This window comes from Pseudorca crassidens, chromosome X (genome assembly GCF_039906515.1).
Source record: "Pseudorca crassidens isolate mPseCra1 chromosome X, mPseCra1.hap1, whole genome shotgun sequence".
In the NCBI taxonomy this organism is placed as follows: domain Eukaryota; kingdom Metazoa; phylum Chordata; class Mammalia; order Artiodactyla; family Delphinidae; genus Pseudorca; species Pseudorca crassidens.
Window position 1 is genome coordinate 3479751 of NC_090317.1, and position 19731 is coordinate 3499481.

At 37.5% G+C, this 19731-nt stretch overlaps 1 protein-coding gene across 7 annotated transcripts in view; it reads left to right on the forward strand.

Moving 5' to 3' along the window:
- The window catches only part of GABRA3 (gamma-aminobutyric acid type A receptor subunit alpha3), a 313063-nt gene that overhangs the window by 156002 nt on the left and 137330 nt on the right, over nucleotides 1-19731 (forward strand). For all 7 annotated transcript variants that reach the window (XM_067724647.1, XM_067724648.1, XM_067724646.1 and 4 more), the window contains one exon: nucleotides 3547-3712. In XM_067724647.1, the coding sequence (XP_067580748.1) occupies nucleotides 3547-3712 (166 nt within the window). The remainder of the gene's footprint in view (nucleotides 1-3546; nucleotides 3713-19731) is intronic.

Genomic DNA, 19731 nt, shown 5'->3' on the forward strand with positions numbered 1-19731 from the left:
CAAGGGTTGTTACCTCCTATATTATAGCCAATCTGCCCCTACCAGAGGGATCTGCCATTGTGACCATGGTTATCTGAATACACTCATTGGTTTTAAGCTCATGTGTCATCGGTGTTTATTCATTTGCTGTACTTATATGAGCATACACCATGGTTGTCTACTTTTACAGTGTACACCGGCTTCTTTATACTAACTTTAAAACTAGTATTAGGTTTTACATTCTGCTCATGCAACATAGTTGTTTGAATATTCATGTCATTATATGATGTTCCTTTGCTGTAATTTTCAGTATATTCATCATGGGTATGTGTAGTATTATATTTGTTTGTTTATGTTATAAATAGCAATTTATTCACCGTGGTCATCATTACTTGAAAGATATCAATTCTTCATTATGGTCACTTGCATCTATACCTTACCTCTCAGCTCCAGTGGAAAAATTTGAGCATGTCAACCTACTCTTGGACCATGGCTCCTGTTCCTGCATCATGGCAGTCTAGCATGGCCATCTACCCCTAAACCATGTCACTTAATTCTTGTATCATGGTTGCCATGATACACACATTGTGTATGCACACATTGTGGTTAAGGACTAATATACCAAATACTTCTTCACATTCATCATGGTTGTTTAAGCATATACCATAGTTGTCTCCAGCTAGATAGATGCTTTATCATGTTTGAAGGCTCTTTGTTCAAGTGTCATGGTTTATGCACTAGGGTCACTTGAAAATTCAGCAAGGTTGTTAGAATAATTTTGAGTGTCTGCTCTTCTACTGTCCTTCTCTGTACTGTTTGATGATCATCTGAGCATGTACATGGATTTATGTTCATTTAATGCTAATATATTCTAACGTGCCATATTTCTCTGTACATATATCAGGGTTGGGTCTGTTTTATAGATATTTGCTAACTTGCTAAGACTCTGCCTCTTCCAGTGGCATGTTGTTTTTTAATTAAAACATTAATTCTGGGCTTCCCTGGTGGCGCAGTTTTTGAGGGTCCGCCTGCCGATGCAGGGGACACGGGTTCGTGCCCCGGTCCAAGAAGATCCCACATGCCGTGGAGCGGCTGGGCCCGTGAGCCATGGCCGCTGAGCCTGCGTGTCCGGAGCCTGTGCTCTGCAACGGGAGAGGCCACAACAGTGAGAGGCCCGCGTACCGCAAACAAACAAACAAACAAACAAAAAAACATTAATTCTGGTAAAAAAAAACACATGACAAACAATCAACCATTTTAACTGTACAGTTTAGTGTTGTTAAGTATATTCACATTGTTGTACAGCAGTCTAGTGGCATTCTTTTGATCACGTGCAATGTCTTAATGAAATGTGTACCAAGGCCCTCTTCTCTTGTTCAGTGGTTAGTAGGCTTATGTGCTATGGTTTTCTGACATATATCATAGCCAAATGGTTTTATATCATAAATGTGTTCACATGAATAATAATATTGTTTGCTAGCAAGTGTCATGGTAGTTGGAGGGCATGTATTATGTCTAACCTCTTTTATATATAATGGATGTCTTCTCATGCATAATGGTTATTTGAACATGTATCTTAGTCATGAGTTTATATAACATTGTTGTCTTCTTATGCATCATAGTTTTCTCCTTCCAAATCATGGGCATTTGTTTCTGTGTCATTGGCATCTATGCTTAGTGTGAAGATTTGCTCCTTGTTTACCATGATCATTTGAACATAAGCCATAGTTATATACTAGAATAGCATAGTTGAACATACACTATGAGTATCTTTGCTCATGCAGCATGGCCATCTTCTCCTAAACCCAGGATTGTTACTCAGGCACTCATGTTTTTTAAGCATGCATCATAGTTCTGTCCTATATTCCATGTATTATTTCTACAATTTAGACTTCATATCCTGTACCAAGTCTCTTTGTTCCTGTAGAGTAATTGTCAATCATGATTATATGAGCATTAACCTTTGTCATGTGATTTTCAACCTTAGGGTCTTCTAAAGCCCTGTGGATGTTTGAGCATATGTCAGAGAGTTATTGCCCATACTACAGCTGTTTCTCTTGCCCCAGAATTGTCTGTTTATGTACCATATTTTCTTACTCATATGCTATGGTTTTCTTAACTGTACTGTTTCTGTTGATTTCTGTAAAATAGCCATCAACTCTTGTACAGCTCATGAGTCATGAATGTCACAGCACATATTAAATTGAGCATAAGAAATTGCTGTTTTGTGAAAGAAAAATTGTCAAATTGGCAAATTTATGTGATACAGCCGAATACTATAACTATTTCTATCTATAATGTGGACATTTTCTCATGTCAGAAATCCATCTTTTCCTGTATCATAGTTTTCTATGCCTGTATCAGATTCAAGAAGACAATCTAATATAGAACCTAGTGGCTGCCTTGGGGCGGGGGTGGGGTGGAGTGGTTAGGATCAATTTAGAAAGATTTTGTTCTTCATCTTCTCATCTACCAGAATAGCTCTTCAGCATGTATCTGTTTTACATATTAGTGTCTTGTATAAACTTTCCTTAGGAAAAACATTTCATATCCTTCTATGCCCTCTGAAAATTAAACCACCTATATGACTGTAAAAGAGTATGGTGCTGGGTAAGAATTAGGTTTCCTTCAAGTGGTCAGTGTCTCAAATTCAAAGAAGCCATAAGGTTTAGAGGTAACAAGCAAGTGCCTCTTTACACTGTTTTCTTAACCCCATGTCCTGGGTAAACCTCCACCAATCCAGAGTTCATAAAACAGCCTTGCATATAGGCAACTCAAAATTGCATAATTCTATCATCAGTATAGTTTGCTGACCACGTAGGGACTTCTGTACCAGGAGACTAGGCTTGGATTTCTTTATGTTGTGGCCCCTATATGGGACTGGTTTTGCCCTCAAATATCTCTTTATGGGAAAACATTGCATTCCTATTCAGGAATCATGGTGTCTCATCATTCAGCATTTTCTCAACCCGATTCAGAGGATACAGTCCATCTTCTCCAGGCCCTTTGATATTTCGGAAAACTGCTTAACTGTATCAAGATGAGAATCAATCCCAAAAATTCTATAAAGAGACTCCAGGTCTTAATATTCTATGATTTTCTACAGTATTATACAGTTATTCATGGAAAAGGCATTTGTGATAGTAAAAAATCAAACAGGATGGGGGAAAAATAAAGTGAAGACATGAGAGATTATTTTAAGATCTCAGATTATAAGAGGTAACTGAGGCTAAGAGAAGTTCTGTGACTCACCTAGTTAAAAGAAGACAGGGAAAAAGATGGCGTTGTAACCTAAGTCTTCCAATTACTGATTTAGAGTCTTTATACTACCCTCTATAGGTTAGGCTCTGGTATAATCAAGAGAGGGATATGCCAGGAGTGAATTTTGGTGGCATTGATGAACTGCAGAAGGAGGACTGTAACAGTAAGCATTTAGTAGCTGTATATTCTGGAAGTTAAATGGCTCTAATAGAGTTGAATAAAATATTTTTTTTCACCACTTCTTCCTCCTTCCCTTTGTCTTCTACTCCTTTCCCCTTCCTCTTTCCCTGAACATGGAACTCACAGGTCTCTCCAAGTTGGTGCCTAAGAAGATGATAATCACACAAATAAGTCAGTTCTACATGACTAGCCTTGGGGTTCTCTTCTTGATTAATATTATCCCTGGAACAACTGGCCAAGGGGAATCAAGGCGACAAGAACCTGGGGACTTTGTAAAGCACGATATTGGCGGGTAAGTACTCTTAACTCCTAGAACAAAAGAAGACTGTGATAAATTATTGCCTTTGACCAGAGCTTTTTTTTTTAATTGAAGAATAGTTGAGTTACAATATTGTGTTAATTTCAGGTGTAGAGCAAACTGATTCAGTTATATAAATATTCTTTTTTTAGATTATTTTCCATTATTGGTTGTTACAAGATATTGAATATTGTTCCCTGTGATATACAGTAAATACTTGTTGCTTATCTGTTTTATATATAGTAGTGTGTATCTGTTAAGTCCATACTCCTAATTTATCCCTCCCCCTCCCTTTCCCCTTTGGTAACCATGAGTTTGTTTTCTATCTCTGTGAGTCTGTTTCTGTTGCATATGTAGATTCATTTGTTAAGGAGGGAAACTTGTAAGAAGTAAGGGAAGTGAGATAGGGAAGGAGCAAAAGTAAAACAAAGGTGTGATTTCACTTGAAGTGTAGCTTCCATTTGACCCCATGGGGAGATACGGAGCATGAATGGCTTTTGTAGCTTCATCTCAGTCAGTCATTGTCCTCCCAGGCATTTTACAGTGAGATGGTTCCCTTCAGCTGATGGTAATACCCTGAAGTAGCTGGGGGATGGTTTTACTGGCATAGTAAAAGAAATCTTGACGTAGTAGTAACAGTAAATTCTATATTTGGTTTCTTCATGCTTTTATGGCTATGCTTTCTACCCTTCACTTTACAGATTCAATCAATCCCTAAGATCTGTCATTTCTTCCTCCCACATTCCTTGGATTCATCTACTTTTTTCCAACTTTCCTGCTACCACCCTAGTTTAATCCGATGTTGTCTTCCACTTGGACTACTGCAAGAGTCTCTAATTGGTTTTACTTCCTAAAGTATGTAGCCAGTGTTTCTTCCACAATGCATGTTGCATTATATCTGTCCTATTTAGAGTTACTTAATGACTTTCTATTATCCCTAAAGTCCCAACTCCTTAATATGATTTTATAAGACCCAGTATGACCCAGCCTCCACCCATTTGTCACCCTTATTTTTAGTCCTCCTGTCACCAAACTTTATGTTCTTCAGCTATTTTGAACTTCTTTTGACTTTAAAAGTCAACCTCATTCAGAGAATATCATTACTAGAAATCACCCCCTTAGCCTCTACATATTTCAATATTACGGAGGATATTTTATTCTTTGGTAGTGTTTGTTGTTGTTTTACATTTGGCTATTGTCCCATATACTTGGAAGCATTAGGACTTGTTCCTAATTATTTTTGCAGAGTTGATTATCTTAATGTACTCTGAGTCTTTCCATCTTCTATCAGCATTTTCAACAATAATCTCTGGGGCTGAGGGCTACACAACTGGACTGATATGTCCTTAGAAACATGGCCCATGTGGCCCTTTTTGTTCTTTATCCCAGTATGGGAAAAAAAAGACTAATTCTGTCTTATTAACTTCTCATGTATGTGATTTCATTGGGCATGATAGATGTTCTAAATAAGATGGAAATTCTAAATAAATGAATCTTACCTCTTCAAATGTTAAAGGCTTTTTAATTTTTTTTTTTTTTTTTTTTTTTTTGCGGTACGCGGGCCTCTCACTGTTGCGGCCTCTCCCGTTGCGGAGCACAGGCTCCGGACGCGCAGGCTCAGCGGCCATGGCTCACGGGCCCAACCGCTCCGTGGCATGTGGGATCTTCCCGGACTGGGGCATGAACCCATGTCCCCTGCATTGGCAGGCGGACTCTCAACCACTGCGCCACCAGGGAAGCCCAGGCTTTTTAATTTTAACTCTGAGAATTAAAGTTCTCTAAAAATGTATTGCATGCTATCTAATAATCCTAAACAAGGATTTTGAACAGAATACTCCCACTTCTTGGTGACTCTCTGATCATCATAAAGAGCATTCATTGTGTTTATCCTATATCTGCTATTTTTCTTTTTGTGTCTCCATCCTCAGTGTCAGTTGTCACCTCTCCTGTTTACATCAGTTTGTTTATGTCCTGTTGGTGCTTAGAAAATCAAATAATCAAGCCTTTCAATAATTATATTAAAGAGAAGGCCAAAACATCCTGCTTGAAAAAGCAGAGACTGTTGAGGAGTACTGGTTTATTGACCAGTACTTTGTTCTAACATATTCTAATCATGTTCTAAATGCAATGGTTCTCAATGTTTGGTATGTGTAAGCAAGGAAGCAGGCTCCACATGTGGAGAATTTGATTTAGTAGCTCTGGGGATAGTGCCTAAAATTTGCATTTTTATCAAGTGCCCCACATGATTCTGATGTAAGGAATCTTTGAACAATACTTTGGGGACACAGTCCTTGTTTTCAAAGAACTTACAGTATAGTTAGGAATATGGGATTCTGAAATTTTAGAATAGCAGACATGGGAAAATGCATAGAGAGCATCTAGTCTGATTCCTCATTTTGTGCATGAAGAAATTGAGTTCCAGAAAAGGAAATTTATTTTTCTAAGACTTTACAGAAAATTAATAGTAGAGCTAGGTCTAGAACACCAGTCTCTGATTCCAAGTCCCATATTTTTAAAGAAAAGCTACAGGGAACAATTTCAGCTTCATGTAATAAAGGAATTTCTTATACTCCTGCTTCCTCGTTTGACCATTAACGAATGAGAACTATATGTGTGAACAGTGTTAGGTTGGAGCATTATGAAAATGTCATTTCTCTGGGTCAAAATGGTTGAATATAAGCAATTTCATGATGGGTCAACCTCAGTAGCAAGTAAATGCCAAATGGATATTCTGTCCAGGTCTGACTGAGATTTGTTGAAACTTGAGATGTGTATCAGACAGGATCCCAAAGAATACAGATGGGACATTTCAAATAAGACTATTTGAGGAGGGTACATTTGCAAAGGACCTAACAGTAAAGGTATGGTCTGGGTGTAGATACACCCCCAACAGATACAGCAAGAACCTAAGGCCAGCAGTAGGTATGTCATGTAAAACAAGTTTACTTAAGAGGTGAAGAGATCTTTAGTGGAGGAGATTTCACAGGGAGAGAGCCAAGAGATTACATACCCAGACTTTCCCTTCTTTTTCCCTCTGTCTTCTGAAGCCAGAGGCTGTGGCAGCCCTGCTGATATAGTTCATACAGTTTACCGTTATAAGAAAGAGAACAGGGTGAAGAGTGTATAATATATCTGGAAGGGGAAATGAAAGACACTGGGCACAAGGCTGTACATTTACATGACACCATATCACCACTTTTTCTGCAACAAGATTACATAGTGCTGGCAGTGGTGAGAGCAGATACTGTGAATTTAAGAGGAAATGGTTGAACTGTTGATTCATTGTCTCTTTGTCACATTCATAGTCTGACTTGGTGCCATGTTCCATAGGTCCTTGTAAGTGTCTGCTTTCATTGTGAAATATATTTTCTCAGTTCTCTTAATCTCAGAATAAACTGGCACCTGTGGCCACACATGTAAATACTAAGTTACTAAGAGAAACATAAAGGACTTGGTTTTTATTTTACTTTAACTCAGTGAATAATGTGGACAGGCATGGCACATGTTGAGTGGGAATGTCTCAAGCTAATTTTGACTTGAATTATAAGTATGCAAAGTCTAATCTCTTCTATGTGTATATAATCTCTATTATGGAATCAATACATTAATACTTTTACCATTCAATCACCAAATCTTAAAATTTAAGAATCAGATGTGGGACCTGAGAAGTTCTAAGTCCTAAGCTCCTACCCTGATCAAGAATCCCTCTTGCATTATGCTTTATGATTGACCTACCAGTTTGAATCCCTCCAGTAGTAAACTGCATTATTACCATGGGCATATAGCTCTAGGGATTGGAAAGTGCTTCCTATATTGAGCAGAAGTCCACCTTCCTCTAATGCCTACCAGTTTTAGGCCCCTGTGGCACTTGCTTCCTTTTCCACATAACAGGTCTCAGAGCTACTCCATGCTTTCTTGTCTACAGGATAACTCTTATTACTTTCAACTATTCTCCTGACATGATATGATTTTCCAGACATTGCTTAAAACTGAACACTCTCCTTTGTTCTCTAATTAGATTTTTTTGAAACTTAGTTCAATACTTTATTCTTATTTATAGTTTTCATATCCTATCCTGTTACTTTAAAACTTATGTTTAAATAACTCTTACTATGTACCAAGCACTATTCTAAGTGCTTTACATAGGTTAATCCATATAATCCTTATAACAGACCTTCTACCTAGGTGCTGCTATTATTCCTGTTTCACAGATAAAATATGGAGACACGGAGAGGTCAAGTAACTTGCCAAAGCTCACACAGTTAAAAAGTGGCAGAGCCAGGACTGAAACCCAGACAGTCTGGCTCCAGAGTACATGCTATTAATTGCTACAATGTATTGGTTTTCATGTGTTTGGTCAATTTTAAGTATGAATTAGGCACATGTCCATTTATTTTGTGTATGTGAACATCTACTTATGTATAGTAATACCTCAATCTCTGAATACTTAATATCTCAGCCACATGACTGCCTAGCCTGTGCTAAAATGGGGCAAGTGTAATTTTCTTATAGGACCTAGAGGAATAAGAAATATCATTTTCCATTTTGAAGTAGAAGTGTAGAATTTGTAACACAGGGCAGAGCTGGACATTTGAAGGCAGGATCAAGAATATTTGGTAGATGACACTGTGACTTCCTATTGTATCATGTCAGGAGGCAAGGTCGTCTCAGTATTACTGATGCTAAATGTGATCTCTTGGTTAAGGTGATGACTGTCAGGACTCTCCATTGTAAGGATACTAGTCACTAGGATTGATTGAGAGACTTGAGGCCATGACCAGCTCATTGCTTTGGTCATGGCCATGGTTGTGGGGTAGAGAGTAAATAATAGTGGGGAAGAGAATATGCCTAGTACTGTAGTTTCCCTTCTTTTGTGTCATAATTCTTTTCTCCACATAGGCAGTGTTATAGATGGTTCTCAGGCTGGCCTATGAAAGTCCACTTAATGAGAAATGTTGCTGAAATAGTGCTCATGCATTGGCAATTACAATCATTCAGATAAATTATGAGAAATAAAGACTTGTGTAGCCTTGCCTGGAAAAGTAGCTACCCTTTATGGCATTGTTTCAAAGGAAGAATGTGCCTTTAATTCTTTGCAAACTTTGGAATACAACCCATTTTAAGTTAGGGTACACCTGCTGATGTTCACATATGAAATCATATCTCTAAGGTTAGTACCTTGTCATTTAATCATTCACAAGATACAGTAGTCAGATCTTCTCGTGTGTTTCTGTGAAGCAGTGGCTTTTAGTTACTAAGAAGGTATGAAGGACTTGGTTTTTATTTTACTTTAATTCTGCAAATAGTGTGAACAGGTGGACCACATAGCGAATGGGTGTGTCTTAAGCTAATACTTCTTTAGTTTCATAACCAGTCTATAGAAGCCATTTAAGAAAAAGACAGTTGTCTTTTTGAGATATATTGGACATATTCTAGTCAAAAATCAGTTTATTCTTTTTTCTTTAAGTGGCTTCTGTAAAAACATTAGAATGTATGTTATTGAATTCCAGGTGTTTCTCATTCCCTTCCCAGTATATAACTGGTATCCCTAGTGCTGAATTTTTAGCTAGACCTTTCCACTTATTGGAATGACTGGACTCGGAAAATGAAAACATGGGGAGTATTGGGAAATGGTGAATAATCTAATATGGCTATGATTTCTGGTCAGAAAGAGAAGTAGTGGAATGTACACCTGTAAAAGTATATTGGGAATAGATTGCAGATTCACAGAAAGCCATGAATATCAGTCCAAGGAGTTGGATTTTATTTGGTAACCACGAAGACTTATGAAAGGTCTGTGAACATTGCAGATACATGATCTGAAAAGGAATTTTTAAAAATACTTTTTAAAATTGAGATATAATTGACATATAACATTGTGTAAGTTTAAGGTGAAAAATGTTTTGGTTTGATACATTTATATATTGCAATACGATTATAGTAGAGTTAGCTAATGCCTTTATGATGTCACATATTTATCATTTCTTTTGTGTTGAGAACAGTTAAGATTTAGTCTCTTAGTAACCTTGAAGTTTATAATATAGTATTGTTTACTATAATCACTATGTTGTATATTAGAGCTCCAGAACTTGTTTATCTACTACTTGTAAGTTTGTACCTTTAAACAACAGCTCCCCATTTCCTCACCAACCCTAACCTCTGGTAACTACCATTCTACTATCATTTGCACAAGTTCAGTTGTTTTAGATTCCACATATAAGTGATATCATACAGTATTTGTCCTCTAACTTATCTCAATTAGCACAATGCCTTCAAGGTCCATCCATGTTGTCACAAATGGCAGGATTGACTTCTTTCTCATACACATGCCATATTCTCTTGTATATGTGTGTGTGTTTGTGTGTGTATGTGTATATCTCACATTTTCTTTTCCATTGGTGGATACTTAGGTTGTTTCCGTGCCTTTGCTATTGTGAATAATGCTGCAGTGAACATGGGGATGCAGATATCCCTGTGCAACACTGATTTTAATTCCTCCAGATATATACCGAGAAGTGGAATTTCTGGATAATATAGTAGTACAATATTTACTTTTTGAGTAATAACCATACTGTTTTCCATAATAGCTATACCAATTTACATTCCCACAAAGAGTGCACAAGGGTTCCTATTTCTCCACATCCTTGCCAACATTTGTTATCTCTTGTCTTTTGGATAAAAAGCCATCATAGCAGGCAAGTTGATGTCTCATTGTGGTTTTGATTTGCATTTCCCTGATGATTAGTGATGTTGAACACATTTTCACACACCTGATGGCCATTTGTATGTCTTCTTTGGAAAAATGCCTACACAGGTCCTTTGCCCATTTTTTAATTGGATTATTTTCCCTTTTGCTATTGAGTTGTATGAGTTCTTTATATATTATGCATATCAATTCCTAATCAGATATATGGTTTGGGAGTATTTCCTCCCATTCTGTAGGTTTTCTTTTCCATTTATTGCTTGTTTCCTTAGCTGTTCAGAAGCTTTTTAGTTTAATGTAGCCCAGCTTGTTTATTTTAATTTTTGTTGCCTGTGCTATTGGTGACTTATCCAAGAAATTATTGCCAAGACCAATGTCAAGGCTCTTTTCCCCTATGTTTTCTTCAAGGAGATTTACAGTTTCAGGTATTACATTTAAATCTTTGGTCCATTTCAAGTTAATTTTATGTGAGTGGTGTAAGGTAGGGGTTCAGTTTTATTCTTTTTCAAGTGGATATCCAGTTTTCCCAATATCTTTTATTGAAGAGACTGTCCTTTCCCCAATGTGTGTTCTTGGCTCCATCATCAAAAATTAGTCGAGAATATTTGTGAGGTTTTATGTCTGGGGTCTTTATTTTGTTCCACTGATCTATGTGCCTATTTTTATGCCAGTAACATACTGTTTTGATTACTATAGCTTTGTAATATAGCTTGAAATCAGGTATTGTTATACCTCCAGCTTTGCCCTTCTTTCTCAAGATTGCTTTGGCTATTCAGGGTCTTTTGTGGTCTGAAACAAATTGTAGAATAATTTTTCCTATTTCTGTGAATAGGAATGTCTTTGGAATTTTGACTGGGATTACATTGAATCTGTAGATCACTATGGGTAGTATGGACATATTTACAGTATTAATCTTCAAATCCAGGAACCTGAGATATCTTTTTATTTATTTGTGTCTTCTTTAATCTCTTTCAATCAATGTCTTATAATTTACAGTGTACAGGTCTTTCACCTCCTTGGTTAAATTTATTCCTCAATATTTCATCATTTTCAATGCTATTGTAAATGGGATTGCTTTCTTAACTTCTCTTTCAGATAATTCATTGTTAGTGTATAGAAATGCAACTGATTTCTGTGTCTTGATTTTGTATCCTAAAACTTTACTGAATTCATTTATTTGTTCTAACGGTTTTTTAGTGGAGTCTTCAAGGTTTTCTACATGTAAGATTATATCATCTGCAAACAGAAATGATTTTACTTCTCCTTTCTGATGTGGGTGTTTTTATTTCTTTTTCTTGCCTAATTGCTCTGGCTAGAACTTTTATTATTATGTTGAATACAAATGGTAAGAATGGGCATCTCTGTATTGATCTTACAGGAAAGAGTTTTAACTTATTACCACTGAGTATGATGTTGTTTGTGGGCTTGTCATAGATGACCTTTATTATGCTAAGGAATATTCCTTCTATACCCAATTTGATGAACATTTTCATCATGAAATGATGTTGTATTTGTCAAATACTTTTTCTGCCTCTGTTGAGACGATTATATCATATTTATCTTTCATTCTATTAATGTGGTGTATTACATTTGTTGTTTTTCATGTGTTAAACCATCCTTGCATCCCAGGGATAAATCTCACTTGATCAAGGTGAATGATTTTTTTTTTTACATCTTTATTGGAGTATAATTGCTTTACAATGGTGTGTTAGTTTCTGCTTTATAACAAAGTGAATCAGTTATACATATACATATGTTCCCGTATCTCTTACCTCTTGCGTCTCCCTCCCTCCCACCCTCCCTATCCCACCCCTCCAGGTGGTCACAAAGCACCGAGCTGATCTCCCTGTGCTGTGCTCATTGCAGCTCTATTTACAATAGCCCGGAGAAGGAAACAACCTAAGTGTCCATCATCAGATGAATGGATAAAGAAGATATATATATATACAATGGAATATTACTCAGCCATAAAAAGAAACGAAATTGAGCTATTTGTAATGAGGTGGTGAATGATATTTTTAATGTGCTTTTGAAAACAGTTTGCTAATATTTTGTTGAGAATTTTTACATCTTTATCAGGGATATTTGTCTGTAATTTTATTTTCTTGTGGTGTCTTATTTGGCTTTGATATCAGGGTAATGCTGGCTGCATAAAATAAATTTGGGAGTGTTCCCTCCTCTTCAGATGTTTGCAACAGTTTGAGAAGGATTGGTGTTAATTCCTCTTTAAATGTTTGGTAGAATTCACTGGTGAAACCATCTGATCCTTTGCTTTTCTGTGTTTGGGAGTTTTCTGATTACTGATTCAATCTCCTTAATTGTTAAGGGTTTCTTTAGATTTTCTGTTTATTCATGATTCATTTTTTGGTGGGTCATATGTTTCTAGGAATTTATCCATTTCTTCTCAGTTATCCAGTTTGTTGACATATAATTGTAGTCTCTCATAATTTTTTATATTTCTGTGCTATCAGTTGTAATGTCTCCTCTTTCATTTCTAGTTTTATTTATTTGTGTCTTCTTTCTTGTTTTCTTAGTTAATCTGGCTAAAGCCTTGCCAATTTTGTTTATCTTTTCAAAGAGCCAGCACTTAGTTTCATTGATCTTTTCTATTGTTTTCCTGGTCTCTATTTCATTTATTTCTGCTCTGATCTTTTTTTTTTAAGTCTATTTTGTCTGATATGAGAATTGCTACTTCAGCTTTCTTTTGGTTTCCATTTGCATGAAATATCTTTTTCCATCCCGTTACTTTCAGTCTGTAGGTGTCTCTAGGTCTGAAGTGGGTCTCTTGAAGACAGCAAATATATGGGTCTTGTTTTTGTATCCATTAAGCTAATCTGTGTGTTTTGGTGGGAGCATTTAGTCCATTTACATTTAAGGTAATTATCGATATGTATGTTCCTATTCTCATTTTCTTAATTGTTTTGGGTTCGTTATTGTAGGTCTTTTCCTTCTCTTGTGTTTCTTGCCTAGAGAAGTTCCTTTAGCATTTGTTGTAGAGCTGGTTTGGTGGTGCTGAACTCTCTCAGCTTTTGCTAGTCTGTAAAGGTTTTAATTTCTCCATCAAATCTGAATGAGATCCTTGCTGGGTAGAGTAATCTTGGTTGCAGGTTTTTCTCCTTCAACACTTTCAATATGTCCTGCCACTCCCTTCTGGCTTGCAGAGTTTCTGCTGAAAGATCAGCTGTTAACCTTATGGGGATTCCCTTGTGTGTTATTTGTTGTTTTTCCCTTGCTGCTTTTAATATTTTTTCTTTGTATTTAATTTTTGATAGTTTGATTAATATGTGTCTTGGCGTGTTTCTCCTTGGATTTATCCTGTATGGGACTCTCTGTGCTTCCTGGACTTGATTAACTATTTCCTTTCCCATATTAGGGAAGTTTTCAACTATAATCTCTTCAAATATTTTCTCAGTCCCTTTCTTTTTCTCTTCTTCTTCTGGAACCCCTATAATTCGAATGTTGGTGCGTTTAATGTTGTCCCAGAGGTCTCTGAGACTGTCCTCAGTTCTTTTCATTCTTTTTTCTTTATTCTGCTCTGCAGTAGTTATTTCCTGTATTTTATCTTCCAGGTCACTTATCCGTTCTTCTGCCTCAGTAATTCTGCTATTGATCTCATCTAGAGTATTTTTCATTTCATTTATTGTGTTGTTGATCATTGTTTGTTTCATCTTTAGTTCTTCTAGGTCATTGTTAAATGTTTCTTGCATTTTGTCTATTCTGTTTCCAAGATTTTGGATCATCTTTACTATCATTATTCTGAATTCTTTTTCAGGTAGACTGCCTATTTCCTCTTCATTTGTTAGGTCTGGTGGATTTTTATCTTGCTCCTTCATCTGTTGTGTGTTTTTCTGTCTTCTCATTTTGCTTATCTTACTGTGTTTGGGGTCTCCTTTTTGCAGGCTGCAGGTTCGTAGTTCCCGTTGTTTTTGGTGTCTGTCCCCAGTGGCTAAGGTTGGTTCAGTGGGTTGTGTAGGCTTCCTGGTGGAGGGGACTAGTGCCTGTGTTCTGGTGGGTGAGGCTGGATCTTGTCTTTCTGGTGGGCAGGTCCATGTTTGGTGGTGTTATTTGGGGTGTCTGTGGCCTTATTATGATTTTAGGCAGCCTCTCTGCTAATGGGTGGGGTTGTGTTCCTGTCTTGCTAGTTTTTTGGCATAGGATGTCCAGCACTGTAGCTTGCTGGTCATTGAGTGAAGCTGGGTGCTGGTGTTGAGATGGAGATCTCTGGGGGATTTTCGCCATTTGATATTATGTGGAGCTGGGAGAGCTCTTGTGGCCCAGTGTCCTGAAGTTGGCTCTCCCACCTCAGAGGCACAGCACTGACTCCTGGCTGTAGCACCAAGAGCCTTTCATCCACATGGCTTAGAATAAAAGGGAGAAAAAGTAGAAAGAAAGAATTAGTAGAAGTAGAATGAAAGAAAGAAAGAAAGAAAGAAAGAAAGGAGGGAGGAAGGAAGGAGGGAAGGAAGGAAAAAAGAAAGAAAGAAGATAAAGTAACATAAAATAAGATAAAATATAATAAAGTTATTAAAATAAAAAAATAATTATTAAGAAAAAAAAGAAAAGAAATAAAAAAATTAAAAAAAAAAACGGACGGATAGAACCCTAGGACAAATGGTGGAAGCAAAGCTATACAGGCAAAATCTCACATAGAAGCATACACATACACACTCACAAAAAGAGGAAAAGGGGAAAAAAATCATAAATCTTGCTCTCAAAGTCCACCTCCTCAATTTGGGATGATTCGTTGTCTAAAGGAGGGAAGGAAGGAAGGGAGGGAGGGAGGGAGGGAGGGAGGAAGGAAAGAAAGAAGATAAAGTAAAATAAAATAAAGTTATTAAAATAAAAAATAATTATTAAGAAAAAAAATTTAAAACAACAACAACAACAAAGAAAAAACGGACAGATAGAACCCTAGGACAAATGGTGGAAGCAAAGCTCTACAGACAAAATCTCACCCAGAAGCATACACATACACACTCACAAAAAGAGGAAAAGGGGAAAAAATCATAAATCTTGCTCTCAAAGTCCACCTCCTCAATTTGGGATGATTCGTTGTCTATTCATGTATTCCACATATGCAGAGTACATCAAGTTGATTGTGGAGCTTTAATCCACTGTTTCTGAGGCTGCTGGGAGACACTTCCCTTTCTCTTCTTTGTTCTCACAGCTCCCAGGGGCTCAGCTTTGGATCTGGCCCCGCCTCTGCGTGTAGGTTGTCGGAGGGCGACTGTTCTTCGCTCAGACAGGACAGGGTTAAAGGAGCCGCTGATTCGGGGGTTCTGGCTCACTCAGGCCAGGGGGAGGGCAGGGCACGAAGTGCGGGATGAGCCTGTGGTGGTGGAGGCCAGCGTGACATTGCACCAGCCTGAGGTGCACCGTGCGTTCTCCCGGGGAAGTTGTCCCTGGATCCCGGGACCCTGGCAGTGGCAGGCTGCACAGGCTCCCGGAAGGCGGGTGTGGACAGTGACCTGTGCTCGCACACAGGCTTTTTGGTGGCAGCAGCAGCAGCCTTAGTGTCTCCTGCCCGTCTCTGGGGTTCGCGCTTTTAGCTGCGGCTCGAGCCTTTCTCTGGAGCTCCTTTAAGCAGCGCTCTGAATCCCCTCTCCTCATGCACCAGGAAACAAAGAGGGAAGGAAAAGTCTCTTGCCTCTTCGGCAGGTCCAGACTTTTCCCCGGACTCCCTCCCAGCTAGCCATGGTGCACTAACCCCCTGCAGGCTGTGTTCACGCCGCCAACCTCAGTCCTCTCCCAGCGCTCTGACTGAAGCCTGAGCCTCAGCTCCCAGCCCCGCCCGCCCCGGCGGGTGAGCAGACAAGCCTCTTGGGCTGGTGAGTGCTGGTCGGCCCTGATTCTCTGTGTGGGAATCTCTCCCTGCTTTGCCCCCCACACCCCTGTTGCTGTGCCCTCCTCCGTGGCTTCGCAGCTTCCCCCTCCGCCACCCACCGTCTCCGCCCGTGAAGGGGCTTCCTAGTGTGTGGAAACCTTTCCTGCTTCACAGCTCCCTCCCACTGGTGCAGGTCCCGTGTCCCTATCCTTTTGTCTCTGTTTATTCTTTTTTCTTTTGCCCTACCCAGGTACGTGGGGGGGTTTCTTGCCTTTTGGGAGGTCTGAGGTCTTCTGCCAGTGTTCAGTAGGTGTTCTGTAGAAGTTGTTCCACGTGTAGATGTATTTCTGTTGTATCTGTGGGGAGGAAGGTGATCTCCGTGTCTTACTCTTCCGCCATCTTCCCGGAAGCTCTGTGCTCTGATCTTTGATAATTCCTTTCTTCTGTGAACTTTCGGCTTAGTTTGTTCTTCTATTTCTAGCTTATTTGAGATCTTTCTTGTTTCTTAATGTAGGCATTTATTGCTATACACGTCCCTCTGGGAACTGCTTTTGCAGCATCCCACATGTTTTGATATGTTGTCCTTCCATTTTCATTTGTTTCAAAATATTTCTTGATTTCCGTGTTGATTTCTTCTTTAACCCATTTGTTGTTCAGGAGCATGTTGTTCAATTCCACATATTTTCAATTTTCCAGCATTCCTCCTGTTATTGATTTCTAGTTTCATATTTCTGTGGTTGGAAAACATAGTTTTTATGATTTCAATCTTCTTAAATTTGCTAAGACATGTTTTATGATATATTACATGAACCATCCTGGAGAATGTTCTCTGTGTGCTAGAGAAAATGTGTATTCTGCTGCTGTTGGATGGAATGTTCTGTAAATGTCTGTTTGGTTTATTTGGTCCAAGGTATCATTCAGATCCATTATTTCCTTATTCATTTTCTATTTGAATGATGGATCAATTATTGAAAGTGTGGTATTGAAGTCCCCTACTGTTATTTCATTGCTGTCTATTTTTCCCTTCAGATCCATTGATAACTGTTTAATATATTTATGTGCTACAATATTGAGTGTGCATGAGTTTACAGTTGTTATATCCTTGTGATGAATTGACCCTTTTATCATTATATAATGACCTTCTTGTATCCTGTTACAGTTTTTTACTTAAAGTATCTTTTGTCTGATATAAATATGGCTACCCCTGCTCTCTTTTCATTTCCATTTGCTTGAAATACCTTCATCCCTTCACTTTCAGCCTGTGAGTGTGCTTAAGGCTTAAGTGAGCCTCTTATAGGCAGCATATAGATGGGCCTTGGTATTTGTTGTTGTTGTTGTTTTTATCCATTTAGCTTCTTTGTGTCTTTTAATTGAAGAATTTAAAACATTTATATTTAAAGACATGATTGGATAAAGACTTACTATCACTAAATTTTAATAATGATTTCTGATTGTTTTGAAGTTCCTTAGTTTCCTTCCTCCTCTCTTGCTGTCTTTCTTTGTTAGTTGATGATTGTTTTAGTGGGTTGCTTTGATTCTTTTCTCTACATTGTTTGTGTATCTAATTTTTGCTCTGTGGTTACCATGAGGCTTTCATAATGTATCTTATAATCTTCTATTTTAAGCTGATAACAAATTCAATTGCATAAGAAAGTTTTACACATTTACTTGCCCCCACAGTTTATATTGATGCCTCACTTTTCATCTTTTTATGTTATGTATCTATCAACATAATATTATAGCTGTAACTATTTTTTTTCCTATTAGACAAAATGTATTTTATTTTTTTATGCTTCTTCTTCAAGATTAACTTCTTTTTTATTAAAATTTTTTTATTGAAATATGGTTGATTTATAATGTGTTAGTTTCAGGTATACAGCTCAGTAACTCCTATATGTATAACTGAGTTTTTTATATATATATATATTCTTTTTTATAATATCTTCCATTATAGGTCATTACAAGATATTGAATATAGTTCCCTATGCTATACAGTAGGTCCTTGTTGATTATCTATTTTATATAGAGTAGTAGGTATATTTTAATCCCAAACTCCTAATTTATCCCTCCCCCCTTCCCCTTTGGTAACCATAAGTTTGTTTTCTATGTCTGTGAGTCTGCTTCTGTTTTGTAAATAAGTTCATTTGTATCATTTTTTTAGATTCCACATATAAGTGATATCATATTATATTTGTCTTTCTCTGTCTGACTTACTTCACTTAGTATAATCTCTTGGTCCAACCATATTGCTGCAAGTGGCATTATTTCATTCTTTTCATGGCTGAGAAATATTCCATTGGTGTGTGTATGTATGTGTATATGCATGTATGTGTGTGTGTGTATATATATATATATATATATATTTCACACCTTCTTTATACATTCATCTGTCGATGAAAAACTTAGGTTGCTTCCATGTCTTGGCTACTGTAAATAGTGCTAAAGTGAACAGTGAGGTGCATGTATCTCTGCAAGTTATGGTTTTCTCCAGATATATGCCCCAGAGTGGGATTGTAGGATCAATAATATGGTAGCTGTATTTTTAGTTTATTAAGGAACCTCCATACTGTTCTCCATAGTGGCTGTACCAATTTACATTCCCACCAACAGTGTAGGAGTGTTCCTTTTTCTCCACACCCTCCCCAGCATTTATTATTTGTAGATATTTTGATGTTGGTCATTCTGACTGGTGTGAGGTGATACTGGTGTGGTGTATTATATTTTGATTTGCATTTCCCTAATACTTAGCAGTGTCGTGCATCTTTTTATGTGCCTTTCCGCCAACTGTATGTCTTCTTTGGAGAAATGTCTTTTTAGACCTTCTGTCCATTTTTTGATTAGGTTGTTTTTTTTTTGATATTGAGCTGTATGAGCTGTTTGTGTATGTTGAAAATTAATCCCTTTCAATCATATCATTTGCAAATATTTTCTTCCATTCTGTAGGTTGTCTTTTTGTTTTGTTTATGGTTTCCTTTGCTGTGCAAAAGCTTTCCGGTTTAATTAGGCCCCATTTGTTTATTTCTGTTTTTATTTCCATTACTCTAGGAGACGGATCCAAAAAGGTATTGCTGCAATTTATGTCAAAGAGTATTCTGCCTAAGTTTTCCTCTAGGAGTTTTATAGTATCTGGTCTTATTTTTAGGTCTTTAATCCATTTTGAGTTTATTTTTGTGTATAGTGTGAGTAGTCTAACTTCATTGATTTACATGTGGCGGTCCAATGTTCCCCTGCCACTTGCTGAAGAGACTCTCTTTTCTGCAGTGTATATTCCTGCCAACTTTGTCATAGATTAATTGACCATATGTGCATGAGTTTATTTCTGGGCTTTCTATCGTGTTCCATTGACCTATGTCTGTTTTAAATGCCAGTATACTGTTTTGATTACTGTAGCTTTGTAGTATAGTCTGAAGTCAGGGAACCTGATTCCTCCAGCTCCGTTTTTGTTTCTCAAGAGTGCCTTGGCTATTCACAGTCTTTTGTGTTTCC